At 32.9% G+C, this 15,305-nt stretch overlaps 1 protein-coding gene across 5 annotated transcripts; it reads right to left on the reverse strand.

Moving 5' to 3' along the window:
• Positions 1–233: 233 nt before the first annotated feature.
• On the reverse strand, positions 234–8,270 carry LOC132950243 (uncharacterized). Of its 5 annotated transcripts, XR_009665188.1 has the most exons (10): positions 7,619–8,270; positions 4,922–5,062; positions 4,674–4,854; positions 4,401–4,584; positions 4,139–4,316; positions 3,834–4,067; positions 3,425–3,769; positions 3,155–3,347; positions 2,844–2,907; positions 1,588–1,732 (listed from the first exon to the last, which is right to left on the reverse strand). XR_009665188.1 is itself a non-coding variant. In XM_061021571.1 (9 exons), exons 1-9 carry the CDS (start codon positions 7,919–7,921, stop codon positions 1,557–1,559), a joined length of 1,929 nt encoding a protein of 642 aa, XP_060877554.1. In that variant the 5' UTR covers positions 7,922–8,270; the 3' UTR covers positions 234–1,556. The 5 variants fall into 5 exon arrangements, 4 of the variants coding, with proteins under 4 accessions (XP_060877554.1, XP_060877555.1, XP_060877553.1 ...); XM_061021571.1 differs by lacking the exon at positions 2,844–2,907 and having other exon boundaries at positions 234–1,732; positions 4,401–4,578; XM_061021572.1 differs by lacking the exon at positions 2,844–2,907 and having other exon boundaries at positions 234–1,732; positions 4,139–4,298.
• Positions 8,271–15,305: the final 7,035 nt, after the last annotated feature.

A 15,305-nucleotide genomic window follows, 5' to 3' on the forward strand; every position in this document is an offset into this window, starting at 1 on the left:
AGGAAATTATTGCTATAATTTTTGTTATTAGTAAAAGCGCACGTACAAATAAATAAACATTATATACTTTAACAAGTTTTTAAGAAACTCTTCTTTCCATTAATATAGTGCAGTATAAAAATGCAAATTTACTTTTGTGTATCGATGGAAGCATCAATTTTTAAACTTTGCATTTTATAAAAATTTTTTTTTAGACAAATATAATTTTTTTTAAATATCATTAATGTGAGTACTAATTAAAACACAGAAGTTATATTTCATTAATCACAAAGGTATATACATGTGTCTACCATACATACATAATCATAATATGTAAAGTATGTATTATTTAAATTCAGTCGCCAATATGTATTAAGAGAAAACTGATGTTTTCTGTTGGTTATCTTATCAACTTCTATAATTAATTTTAATTTCGTAACTTATCCATCATACTATACTATATTAGTTCTACAATAATATTGTAAAATAATAGTTTTCAAAACCATATTAGTGAAGACAAATATTTTTAAGCAAAATTTCAAGTGGACATCAATTTGTGCCCACTGTAGATTAAAGCTATATATGCTCTATAACCACCATTAAATTCTAAAAATAGAAAAAAGTATGTAATTTAAATGCTTAACAAATAATGCATTGATAGAAACTTAAGCTCAAAGATCTAAATACTTTCATTTAAATTTAAATCAGAATATATTTCTATTTTGTTATTACTATTACTAATACACGAGATTACCCTTTGAATGAAAATGGCCTAAATAATTATTTTTATTTACAATGTTACACCAGTTTTTATACATACAAAGTTAATAAAAAAAAATCTGTAAAAATATTAATAATATATAAGATATATACAATATACATATAATATATTATATATAAATATATATTTTGTAAGATTAATTTTCAATTTGTATACATTAATATTATAGTATATACAACTCAAGTTAGATTTACATTCAAAAAATAATTGTAGGGAGGTTATAGTGCATCATAATGGAGGTAGACATTTTATTTAGACTTAGCAAGGAAATCGCAAATATGGGAATTTAAGATTAGAGAGCTCCTACTATCATTATAATCGTGTGTCAGAGATACATACTTAATATACAAAAAGGTATTTATGAGGAGCACATTGTCTTAGAAGAAAATATTAATGACAAAAATAATAAAAAAAAATAGTCAACTGAACAGATCATTAATACAGTAATCTACATATTATAAGTAAAAGTTTTTTTTGATTTGTTGGTCATCAATTAGTTTGTTTTGCTCTATTAATAAAATGGAATGGAAAATAAATGAATGCTAACTAATTTAATAGAAATTATGTATTATGGTTTGGTGTTTGGATTGAAAAATAAAAGCAGATCAAAACTGAATTTGATTTAGCACAATATTAAAATCTATTGATAATATAATGTGTGCAAGAACAAGAATACAGAATTGATACTTAATTCAAATTACATCTTAAGCTATATTTCACGTACAAATAAGGACAAAAAAAAAAAAAAATTAAAATGAGGAATATTATGACGAACCTTGCGTATTACGCACGCTCATTATTTGCTGACAAGATTTAGTGGTGTTTCATCATGAACAGGTTCTTCAATAATAGTTTGAACAGCCGCTGAATTGGGCGATGGCGGTTGTTCTACTTCATAGCAATCTTCTTCTAATTTAGTGTCTTCTGTTTTTTTAATTTTGATTTTTTTCTTATTCATGCTTATGTCCATACCTACACAAGAATAAACTGTTAAGTATTTTTAACCGTTCTGATGTATAATCGGACGACTCCACAGTGAGCTGTAAGCGGGCATGTGAAATTCACAACCAATACTTCTTCGGCTTACATTATTAAATAGTAAAATAAATATTTATTATATTAATAATAGTAATAATGGAATATTTTTCATAGGCCAATACACGATTAACAATTTTGAACCCATTTCCATTAAGCATTACAATAGAGAATAAAAAGAATTTAAGAATTTACATTCTTAACAGGTTTATTTATCCTGATACTATGTACTTAGTTAAGCAGATAATAATATAATAACAACCACCACCCACTAGCTAATATTAGAAAGAAAAAAGCAAACATTTATAACTATCCACCAGAAAATGTTTATAGTTGGAATAAAATTTGAATTATCACAAAAACATGAATAGTATCAATATGGTCCAATTCAATATAATCATGAAAAACAGGATTTTTTAAACATACATTTAATACTCTAATCACATATCTAGTCAAGTTAAATTTTACTAGTTACAAAAAAAGATTTAAAATAAGTTAATTTTTATAATGAAAAATGTAATTAAAATTATTATCCTGTATCAATTAATTAAATATTTAAATTATTATTATGTACTATAATAAATAATATATCGAAGATGTAAGCATAATATAAAACATTTTAAATGTTGTACTATTTTCTATTAAGTTGATTTAAAGTTTTTTTTTAATAAACTAAATCTCATTTTTAATATACCCAATATTTCTAATTTTTGACAACTAATTTTCTTTAAAAATACTTAATATTATAAAAATTATAAATACTTAATATTTTTAAACATATTTGATTTTTACACAATTGAATTTTAACATGTTATTATTAATTACAAAAGTATTATGTTCATGCTAACAAAAATAATGCGTTTATTATGAAACTTTTTGTGATAAGTTAGTAATTATGGTGAGTTTTTAAATATAAACAATAAACTAATTTGAAAAAAAAATATAATAAATCTAAGCATATTACAAGCTGTTTTTAATATAATAAAATAATAATTAACAAGAAATTTGACTTAATGTCATCAACTTTTACCGCATTGGCAATTCTTACCTGAAGCAAGCGTAAAATCTTGTATAATTGTCCTGACCACCGCTTAATTTTAGTTTTTAATGTGCTGCGGTTGCATAAATATATTAGTGTACCAAAAAAAAAAAAAAAAAAAAATACAATTATTTGGCACTTAGCTATAGTTTTACTACACAACGTGAATAATAAAAGTAACTAGAAGAGGGTGTTAGTTTAAGACAGAAAGGAGACGTCCGAAATTTTTTTTTAAAAACAGAAATATATTAGGTTTTTAAATAAAGAAGGAAATATATTTGATATTTTTCTAGTTTATTAATATAGGCGAGAATGCTAACCGTTGTCTGATCGTTTTCTACGTTGTCTAGTATGTATGGTGTCACGTCTCATAGTGGGTGGTCTAATTTTTCCATGTAATTTATAGTATAATCCACAGGCATTGCATACTGGGTCTTCATTTAGTCGTCGCCATATTGTTGAACATGTAGTTCCACAATTACTGCACATTCTCTGAACCGATGATTCCCTAGCCTGAATGAAAACATTGATTATAATAAGTAGATCGGGAAATAAATATTATATAAAACATTACTCATCATTATACTTACAGTACGTTTTCTGGGTATATTTGGTGAAGCATTTATGTCTTTAACTTGCTGTTGTACTTGATGACCATCTGAATACCGCCTAATTGTGGCTTGTGTCTGATATATCTTGCGCTTTTGTTCTGACGATACTAATTTACCACGTACCACAGTAGCGCCCTTGGGTGTGCCAGGAGACTGACCATCATCACTCTCAGTGGATAGTTCTTGAATATGAGTAGCAGCAAATAACAGCATACCCATGCGATCTGACGGATCTGTAGGAGCATTTGATTGACCCTGATTGTTGGCCCATTCACCAACTTGCATAACTTGAGGACGTAATTCAGAAGTTGTACCATCAGGATTCTATAAAAATAAAATATATTGTACTATAATAAGTACTAGAATTATTGTAAATGTTAGTACTAACTTTTGTTTGAAATATTAGGGTTTGGCCACTGCCTTGTAAATTAGGCCATGCATAAGCAGGCTTCACTATAACAGCAGGAGAATTGGCACGGATTTTTTTAGTTGTCCAATTTGTAACATTTCCCTCATCTGATGAATTAGTATCATCACCAGCAACTTGTGTTCGGAAACCACTTAATTCCAATGCTCTAGTAGGACAGCTTTGTTTACGACGGTCTTTGCTCGTACTCGAAGCCTAATGAAAACAATAAAACACTGTCAAAATAATAGAAATATTAGAATTTTATAAAATTTAATGAATCTTACCCAGGATGTTGGAATGCAATTAACTAAGGAAAATTGCTTTTGGCCAATTTTATGGGTACCATTAACGATTGTACCATTTACCATTGGGAATTGTACACTAGCAATAACTTTTGGTCCTTCTTGTTGTTCATAGTTTTCATTTCCATCGTCATTCTTAGTGCTATACAAACCATTGAAACTATTAATATAATATATTAGTTTAGTTGTCAATAATAAAAACAATTTTAAATTTATATTAAAACATGTACGAAATGATACTTACTATTCTTCATCATAATCGTCGTCTGGTTCAGTTTTAACTACAATAATATTTTCATCATCATTATATGTTCCATACTCAGCATTGTTGTCAGTACAAATAGTGTCATCTCCTGAAACGGTTTCTTCCGAATCATGAGCTATTGTCACCTCTGCTGCCATTTCATCACACCCTTGAATAACTTCAACTATATATGAATAAATGTGATATAAACTTATATACCTATGTATATTTAAATATACACATTATTTCAAGTGTATTTCTTTTCAAACTTACCATGAGAAGCTAGAGATGCATTTGTTTCATAAGGTGGAGAATTAGAACTATGATTCATGTTATTAGCTGAACTATTGGCCTTAATGTAACGAGGATCAGAGGATACACCAGATGATGAAGAGTGATTTGAATCCGCAGGACTGTACACATATTCAGAATTTGGTGAATTCTTAGCTTCCTCCTATTTGTATGTAGAATAAAATAAATTTATAAGTCTATTAATTTTAAAATTTAAAAAATATTCTTACAATTGCTGGCTTTTTAATCATGTCATACAAAACACGTTCCTGACGCTTGTATGTTTCTCTATGGCTATAACACTGTTCAGTATTTTGCACACATTTTGAGCAAAGTTTATTTGGCAAATCTTTAGCATCGGTAATTTGTACCTGTAACACATTTGTTTTAATTATTGATATACAATTTGTTTTATTATTTTTTTCTATAAGGCTATGTTATAACTTATAATCTACAATTATATATTAATACATTCTATGAGTTTTAAAAGCATAGACTTTGGATTTTCAAATAGTTAGCCAGTAGCCATTAATATTAACTATTAGATAGGTAGGTACAGCTATTTTTTACTATCAAAAAATAATTTGTTAATTAAAATACAAATTTTAGAACAAACATAATAAAATATATTCTTAAGTGAATTGTTATGCTCAATTATTAGGAACTATTAAAATTTAACCATGAAGATAGGTAAAACTATTTGTTAATAAAAACAAACAATAGATAACACATAAATAGGTGTTCTAATAATTATCAGATTAACTATTATATAATTAAAAATTAATATATCTTGAATTTTGTTCAATTTAGAAATAACATTTAATTAAGTATCTCGTTTATATCATTTTAATAGTAGGTATTATATTACAATAAATTAAAAACTTACTATTAATTACAGTAAGTAAGGACAACAAATTATAAATAAATAAGAGTATTCGAATATAGGTACCTAGTGTCAAAATTAATAGCGCGTGTACATGACAATTTGTTAATCCAAGAAAATATATAGATATATTAATTAGGCAACTTATTCGGTGTTACTTTACACAATTCATATGATGTAACCGTTCTGAAATCCGTTCGTAGTACTTATCGTAAATGAAGAATATCTATAAAACTATATACCTTTTGCTGATAATGATCATTATTTATCGGGTAAATTTTACCCAGTAGTTTATTATTATTGTATAATACTATATTATTATAACTTGACCGAACGCGATAATATTACGTAATATCTCAAAAACAACTACCGTTCGAAATGTGTTGAATAAATATAAAGGGCTAGATAAAAAAAATATCGTTCGCCTACTGAGATCAATCGTATTATAGTGGTATTATAGTTAGACTAATATATAAAAATTATACAATATTAATGGAAACGTCGACGACGGCGAAAAAATAAAAACCGGCCGCCTATGATCGCGCGCATTCGCCAGATGTGCGACGCATTTACGTTTTCGACCGTGGCGGCGACGACGTGCGGCACGGACCAAGATCTACTAAGAAGACGTGCAACCGAGTATATTATCTTCGTCCGTGACGCGCGGGAGTGGGCAGCACCCAAGCGTCTCCTCCCTCACTACAACCGTCCGGTGGAGTTTAAATATTTTCGAAAATCGGACCCAGAATCTCGGGTGCCGCGAGGAAGAGGACGACGTTGGTGAACAATAAGGTCGAGCAAAGAATGGACGGAGGAGTGATGAAAAAAACCGACCAGAACGCGGGCGGCGCGATGATAGGAAAAAAAAACCAGGGGCACAGCCGCCGACTTAGAAGCACGAGAGCTGATACCGGGGCGGCTATAAATAAAACCTGTTTGCGCCGAATGGAGGAGCCTGGGGGGGGAGAAATGTGCGGGGACACGCGACGAGGGAAGGACGAAAATAAAAATATATATCAAATAAAAATAACGCACACGCACGCGCGTGCACGTATACGTGGTACGAAAACATGTGTGTGCCAATGATAAAAACGGCACGGAGAGCCAAAATGTCAATATACACATTATTATAATATTATAATATCATTACGGTACGACAATATTGTCCGATGATAATAACGATTTCTCACTAGAGTAACATAGACAATACCTACGGGAAAACGAATGTTAATGATATCGTTAATTAATAATTATATAATATTTTAATATTAATTAATATACCCGGGACTAATTTTCGGAAAAAATCGTTACTATCATCGCCGTGATATTGTCACAATCATTTCGATATCATATTATTATTATACATTTCTCATGACATAACAAGCAAAACAGAAACCACGGCCACATGACGGCGGTGATGATAATTATCGTGAGTGGTGCCGCGGCGGTGGTGGTGACAACGCAATCACACGCGTGCGTACGTACGCGCAGGCGCGCGCTTGATTACGCGCTGCCAAACAATGGCCTATCATAAAGCGGTCGCCATTATCAATAACGTTGGCGGGCCGCGGGCGGCGGCGGTCAGCGCGCGCGCGCACGCCCGTTACGAAACGAGCGGCCGACCGAGATACGGCGGACGGGTTTGGCGCGGTGGCCGATTATTATCGTCCGAACGTACGCGAGCGGTGTCCCGGGGGGTGGCCGCCGCGCGCACCGCGGACGCACGATACGCGTTAACGAAAGACGCCGCTCGGAGTACGCACGGACGGACGGACGGATAGATAAATAAATGTGGATAGATAAAGACGGAGTGAGCGAGATAAAGGGGAGAGAAATAATAATAACAATAAGTGGCGGCGGCGATGATAAAACCGCGCAACGCCATTATCGGCAGCGCCGAACGCATTATCACATTTTCGTGTTTTCCCGTATTATCTCGGCCTGTTAACAATATTTCCCGTCCTGTTAACAAGACAACCGCCCGCCATAAACAAATAATATTGAAAAGGATTATTGTGATTTGGGTGCGTACCCGTCCCCTTACCCCGAATACACGGTAGATTTTCTCCGGCAGCGAGGGCACCTGGTTGTTGAACACCGATTCGCCTTCGTCCGCCTTTAGCGTGTTCAGGCACAGACGGCACATCTGATAGATATCCGTTGGGCTCGTCGTAGTCATCGTCGTCGTGATCGTAGTCGTTAGGCTAGTTATGGACATCGTCGTCGTCATCGTTGTCGTCGTCAACGCTGCTGTCGTCGACGTCGTCTGTGCTGACGGCGGCGGCGGCGGAGGTGATGAAGACGACGGCGGCGGTTCCTTCGTCTCGCCGTTAGTGCTGCTGTCCATCGCTGCGTCTATATCGGCGTGCGGATGGAACTGATGAGCTGATCGTTTTCGGCCCGAAAACGACCGACTGCACTTCTTTGTCGTCGGTTCTAACTGTGCTGGCTGCTAGCACGCGTATTTGGCCCGGCCGATCGCGTCACTACATAATCAAAACTCTTCGTCGTCCCGGAAGGAGTATTTTTTTACCGAAAAAAATTCGTCGAAAAACTATTAGGAACGCTGAGTGTCAATCGTTGGCGGGTGGCCGACGGGCAATACGTACGATAAACTGTGTACAAACGAAATGACGCTATCACACACGGACGATTATTAATCTCGGTAAACGCAAATGGCGGTCCTGCTCTGACTGCGGTGGCGGCGGGGCTGGGGGGCTTGGCTATCATTGTCGGTCGGGCCCGACCGCCACAGTCCCATCACCCCCGCTCCATCGGATGGCCAGCCACCGCGACCCCCCGACACCGTGGCGTCGACGCGCGAACCGTTCCACGTTGGCAGCACTGCGGACCGCGTTATCCCGAGTCGTCGTCGACGGGGGCCCCCCTCACCGCCATTCATAATGCCGAGCGCGAACGCCGCTGCTGACAACAAAGAACCGCGCGCGTGACTGGTGCAAGGACACTGTAAACGGCGTTCACATATTATCGCCGCCAAGGAGGTTCCGACTTTCCGAGAGCTGCCGCCACGGATCTAAACGACCGCGATATAATATTATAATATTCTTTTGTACAGTTGTGTTCAAACAATATTTTTGTAATATTTTAATTTAATTATTATTATTTCCCCCTCACCGACCACGGCTTACAGTGTCATATTTTCGTTATCGTCGAAATAACGGTATCATTTTTAATTTTTATCGTTATCGTTTCTCCGTTGATAGGCGCCGGAAAACAACGTTTCACGTCCGATAGTCGATACCCGCGAACAACGTGTCCTAATTATAGGACTGGACGCCGCACGACGAAATAATTATTTTTCATGGGTGTATGGGACACAATACGTGTTACAGACTACAGAGTACTACGTGCTAGTGTGCCACTGCGGCCTGCAGCTGTACACATGTGACATTTTCAGTAAATAAGTGTCAATCTCAAGTCATGCGTCACGCAGTCTAGTGGCATCAAATTATATTCCTACTCGTGATTAAACAACAATAGATACTAGAATAATAATCATAGGCACAAATAGGGGGGGGGGCGGCTTTAGGGGCTAATCCCCCCAAACGTTACTTACATTTCGTTTTAAGCCTATTCGATATTATCAAAGTAGTACTTTAACTCCCCTCCCCCCCCCAAATCCTAAATGCTATTCTCCCCTATGGATAATCTTAACATAGTATAGAACTAAGTCCCTTTTTCTGTCCGTATGCTTAGATCTTTAAAACTACGCAACGGATTTTGATGCAGGTTTTTTTAATTGATAGAGTGATATTCAGGAGGAAGGTTTATATGCATATAACATGCATAATATAGTAGAGAAATACTGCCCTTTTTTCGTAGAAAAGAACTCTATTTATTTTAAATAACGGTTTTCACTAATAAATCGGCTGAGTCACGGGGAAGGTTTGAATGTATAATAATTTTCCTTGGTGAAATTAATTGGGTGGCCGAAAATAATAACAATCTATGTCTAAATAATTATTTTTGTGTGTTTTTGAGTGAGTCCCTGAATGGCTTAGATTCACAATTAGACCCTGCGGTTGGTTCAACCATGAGAGGTGCTCAAACAAGTATTTTGAGGTTTACGAAAGAAATTTTGTTTATAAATAGTTGCTTTTGGTTATAGGAGAAATAATTTGTAAAAATCAGTATTCTTAATGTTTTCCATTGGTTACTTTAGCAGATGAGGTCAAAGCATCCATCGATTTGATCGCACCTTTATGGTTTCGAATAAAGAAACTATATATTAAAACAAATATGAGAGTTAAAAGTATATTTGTAGCTTTTATATAGGTTCTCAAAAACTACTTGACCGATTTTGTGAAAATTTCGAATTGTTCTTGGAGATATCAGGAATGTTTAAAGAGTAGTTTGCTATTATATAATATAGCTGGAAGTATATATCTCGATGATAAAAGTCTAATAATTATTAATTATGGATTTAACACAGATAATACTATAAAAATATGTTTATATGTTTATTTTAAAATGTACAAACAATTTACAATTTTAAAATACTCATAACTCGCTTTAAAATTAAAATAATATCATATATGAATGCAAATCTATATTTGAATTACAACAAAACTACTAAATCGTTATTTTTCGTCGAAATTTGAACTTGAAATTACAATACAAATATTGTGATTGTTCTATATTAGGCTTTTGAGATTTTTAGGCATGTGTTAGAACAACTTATGAACAACCATTAACTATAATATTATATTAAATTCTCGAGATGTTTCAATTAAAATCTGGAATTTCTTAAGTAATAACTACAAAATAATTTCCAAATGTTCGTGATTTTGATGAATTTTGTAAAGCACTTATAAAAAAATTACGTCTATGTACCCATTTCCAACTTTTTAGCCTAGCATACATTTTTTTATCAACAGTTACAGAAAAAAACTAAACAAATTTGAATACATTATTCCCACAATAACAAAATATTGACAATCGTTAATAATTATATAGTTAAGTATTTTAATAAATCCAATTGCATTAAAAATTAAATTCAAAAGCTTCTAAAAAATGTATAACAAAATCATTTTCGTATTACCGTATAAAATGGCTATACAATATTTTATGATTTTATAGACATTATTGTAAGCGATTCACAGACGTTTGGCTGCAAATTGTTATTCATTTCAACCACGATTATAGATAGATTTTAATCGTTGCTTCAACGTACACCAACACGAATTGAACACTTTTGTTATATTCCCTGGTATAATATTATATTAAATAATGATATTATTCTTGATATATTGACAAGTGTATGCGACTATAATATACGTATTACACTTTGTCCAGTGAGAAAATGTGCATAGGTTTTTTGCCAAAGGCGTGCTCAGGAATTATTGATGAGGGTGGGAAGGGTTTGATTGAACATTTTTTTCAAATAAAATATTTGTTAAGTTTATTGTTATAAATCTAGTTTAGAGCCCACGCGAATTTTAAAATTTTTTTTTAGGACACCTATATGTATACCTGTTATTATAACCAGTTGAGAACGATGGTGCAAAAATGAATTGTCGGAAATCATTAGTTTTTATGGTATAGTCTTAAGTTCACGATTTCCGGCGTTTTGTCTATTGTGCTAACAAATTTTCAATTTTTTTTTTAAAAACCCATTGGTAAATCAACGTGTTAAAAATTATAGTGCAAAATAATTCTGACGCCCACTTATAGTGGTTTTACATTATAAGTCTAGGGATGTTTTCGATTTTAATTGTCCGAGCGAGTGACAACGTATGGTGTCCATGGGGGGGGGAGGTTTGAACCTCCTAATCCCCCCCTTAGGCACGCCATGTTTTCTGCGCATCCCCACGTGACACCCTGCCATCGTGTGACTGGTCGCCGCCAGCCGGCATAAGTGTAGAATGTCACGTGGGCCCTGAAGATGCGCAGATTCGGTGCGTTAATATTATAATGGTAGCTCCACGTTCGTTCTACCAAGTTCGATTTTCTGAAAAGTATAATTCACATTTGAACTATTATAGGATTGTTCAAAGATTTCTAACCAATACTTTTGTGTTTTTTTCATTCTATTATCATAATGCTATTAATACTGTGTTACTGTGTTGATTGTGTTACAATAATATACCTAACTGTTTTGTACATTGGGCGCGATAATATGCTGAAATAAATAAATGAATAGGGTCTGGGAGTCAGCTGACATTGTATACAGGCTATACAGTTGAATAATATGTAGTACAGAATAGGGGTACTGTCAATCTTACAATACTTAAAATTTTAAAATGCATTTTTACTCAAGTATAGTAACAGTAGGTACTATAATTTATAACCACCTACCTACTCGTAGGCTACTGGTCTTATCTCTTATCGATTACTGCGTTCGTTCTACCTGCAAGTTCGATTTTCTGAAAAGTATAATTCACATTTGAACTATTATAGGATTGTTCAAAGATTTCTAATCAATACTTTTGTGTTTTTTCTATTCTATTATCATAATGTAATTAATACTGTGTTACTGTGTTGATTGTGTCACAATAATATACCTAACTGTTTTGTACATTAGGCGCGATAATATGCTGAAATAAATAAATGAATAGGGTCTGGGAGTCAGCTGACATTGTATACAGGCGATACAGTTGAATAATATGTAGTACAGAATAGGGGTACTGTCGATCTTACAATACTTAAAATTTTAAAATTCATTTTTACTCAAGTATAGTAATAGTAGGTACTATAATTTATAACCACCTACCTACTAGTAGGCTACTGAATCTTATCTCTTATCGATTACTGCGTATATTTTACCCATGAATATAATATTTTTTATGCAATCGGACATCAGTTAATATTACTTATAAATTATTGTTACTTAATTAGAAAATTAAATATGGTCAACAATTAATATACAGATTAATTGCAGACAACTTGCAGTGCGGTCCGACGTCTGGTGCTCCCCCCCCCCCCCCAACACACACATAACAACAAACAACAAACTATCATAGGAAACCAAATTGATATAACAAAAATAATCACAATATTATTTTAAATTTGAATACTGATGACAAACGGATGAACGAAAATCATGAAAGCGATGTAAAATGTTTACATTCATAAACGTCAACGTCAGTATTAAACTATAGTTTAATGCTAATAATGTTATTAATATTACTGCGACTGTAGCGGTAAAAATATGTACCCGGACACAATTACCTCTAATACGGCGGCACCTACAATACAATAGAATTTTACCAGCACCACTACACCTTTTCAGTACTTTATTATTTATAATGCACGCTGTGATGATCACGTTTGTAGATATTAATATATTATAAACAGTGGCAACCATGCATAACGCATACTAATATGTATTATGATTGATCATAGACCAGCCCTGCCCCTATTTGTCTAACAACACGTAATGTGATACGCGATTGAAGGCTCTATTTTTTTTTAACTGACCGGGTAGATGAATATTGAGCGATCGAATGACCGAATTGACCAATGCACGAGTCCAGTTATATGTCCAGTATCTCTTTCCGGCATGTACTGCAGCAGCTGACCACATCGTTTATCCACTTGTTGCACGGTGGTTAGTGGTGCTAACCACCTATAAAATATTTATTTATTTTTTCTCAATATTGGTGGTTAGCGTTGCTGACCACCATACCTGGTTAGTTAATATACCACCAGATGGCATGGCATTTATCAATATTTATTACTTATTATAGTTATTACTATTGAAAAATGTTTATTTATATTTTACTTTCAACACTACTGTTACAATAACTTATGAAGAACTTTTATTACATTTTAAAGCTTTTTGACCCAACGAAAAAATGTTATTGACATTTATAGAAAAAAAATTGAAAACTGAAAATGTTTATATAGAATGATTTAATTAAAATAGATAAAATATTTTGAAAATTGTATCGTGATTAGAAACTGATAATATAAACATTTAGTAAACATTTTAAGGATCCACAGCTTAGAGTTTTTAAATTACAATAAAATATAAGGAAACGGTACTTTAAGAAATCAGGAAAATATGCAATTTTGTAATCATTTTTAACTTCAACTATTCATCAAAAATTAATTTGACTCTCCGGTAAACTTTTTTTAAATTAAAGTTAAGAAAACTAATGAGGAATCTTTACATTTTCAAATCTTAGATTTAAATGAAGATTATTTTTGTATTTCTTATTCAAAATAATTTGCAAATTTTCACGATTTTGACGAATTTTGTCAACATTTTTACTTCAGACGCTCATAAGAAAATTTTTTTTAAATTTCCAATACAAATAAATTATATGGATCATTGTATTAAATTTTCACGTTTTTTAAACAAGCGAATATATTTATATCGACAATAGTTAAAAAAAAAATAACAAAAATTGAAATCTTCCTATGCTTATTAATAACTCAAAAAGTCAAAATATTTTATGAAGTATTGAAAATGCTAATATAAACAGTCGGTGCAAATTGCATGTATCTATACTGTTATTTTTTTTTAGAGTTACGCCAAAACAAAATCAATTTTGTCTGGTTTTGCGTAAAAATTCTCTGTTTTTCCTTATTTTTTTTTTGTTTTTCCCAACGGTTTTGAAAACCACTTCCCAAAACTGCCAATTAGATTCACTTTCCTACCAGAAGATATACTGAAATAGAATATCGAAGCATTTTTACTGCACCAAAATTTGATAACAGACACATAAAAGTACCACACTCTATGTAGATTATAACATTCATCGCTCCACTCAGAACCTAACTGTACCTATATATAGGTATTAGGTACTAATGGTTTATAATAATAATATATATCATGTTATAACTACAATTTATTAGTGTTAGTACATTTATAACAAAAAATATCAATTCATCCGATTTGTGTCTATGACTTTTGCAAACGGGTTAGGTACATACGATTTAGTTATAATATTGGTGTTACCAACAGAAATTGGTCGATAAATGATAGGATAAAGTATTAGATTAGATTTTCAAATTTTTAGACTGGGTGAGATGGTTTAGTGTATTTTTTCTCAGCTATGGAAACAATGAAAGTACCCATCCTAAGTTTGATATATAGAAATCAAAATACTTACACATGTATTTATATAAAAACGAAAAATCGTATATGGCACGTCGTTTGACGACAAAAGCGATTGACGCCAGAGCACGCGCGTGCCATATGATAATATTTTAACTACTAAAAAAACAATGTGGCCGGTTATTATTTTTAAGTACAATTTTTACCATGCTTTTAAAGTTTCGAAAAATAAGTAAACGGAACGTTAATTACAGTGAAAAATGGGAATTCTCACGTTGTCTATAAGAGCGTTGTCAGAGTACTTTTACGCACAGTCAAGTTGTTGCTCCTCCAGGAAATGGGATTATACCTACTGTTATTATTATTATAAACATACGCATTACATTCAGTATATTTTTAATGGCAATCGTAAACTATAATCGTAAGTACAAGTTTTCATTATTTGCAAAGTGGGTACGAACCTCTCGCATAGTGCCACAGCGAGACACCGAACTTACCAAAAGCTGAAAATGAAAACGAATTTCAAATAATATGTTTTTGTGAAGAACAGTGATCTTAAAGCCATAATATAATTGGATAGAGTACTTACACTGGTAGAACGTCATATATCATCCGCTATCGGATGGCTGGCCGAATAGTCAGATGTGTATTTTAGAAACAAAATAATTTATTAGGCACCTAGGTACTCGTACTCTGGTACACAAAC

Source organism: Metopolophium dirhodum, chromosome 8 (genome assembly GCF_019925205.1).
Source record: "Metopolophium dirhodum isolate CAU chromosome 8, ASM1992520v1, whole genome shotgun sequence".
Classification (NCBI taxonomy): Eukaryota; Metazoa; Arthropoda; class Insecta; order Hemiptera; family Aphididae; genus Metopolophium; species Metopolophium dirhodum.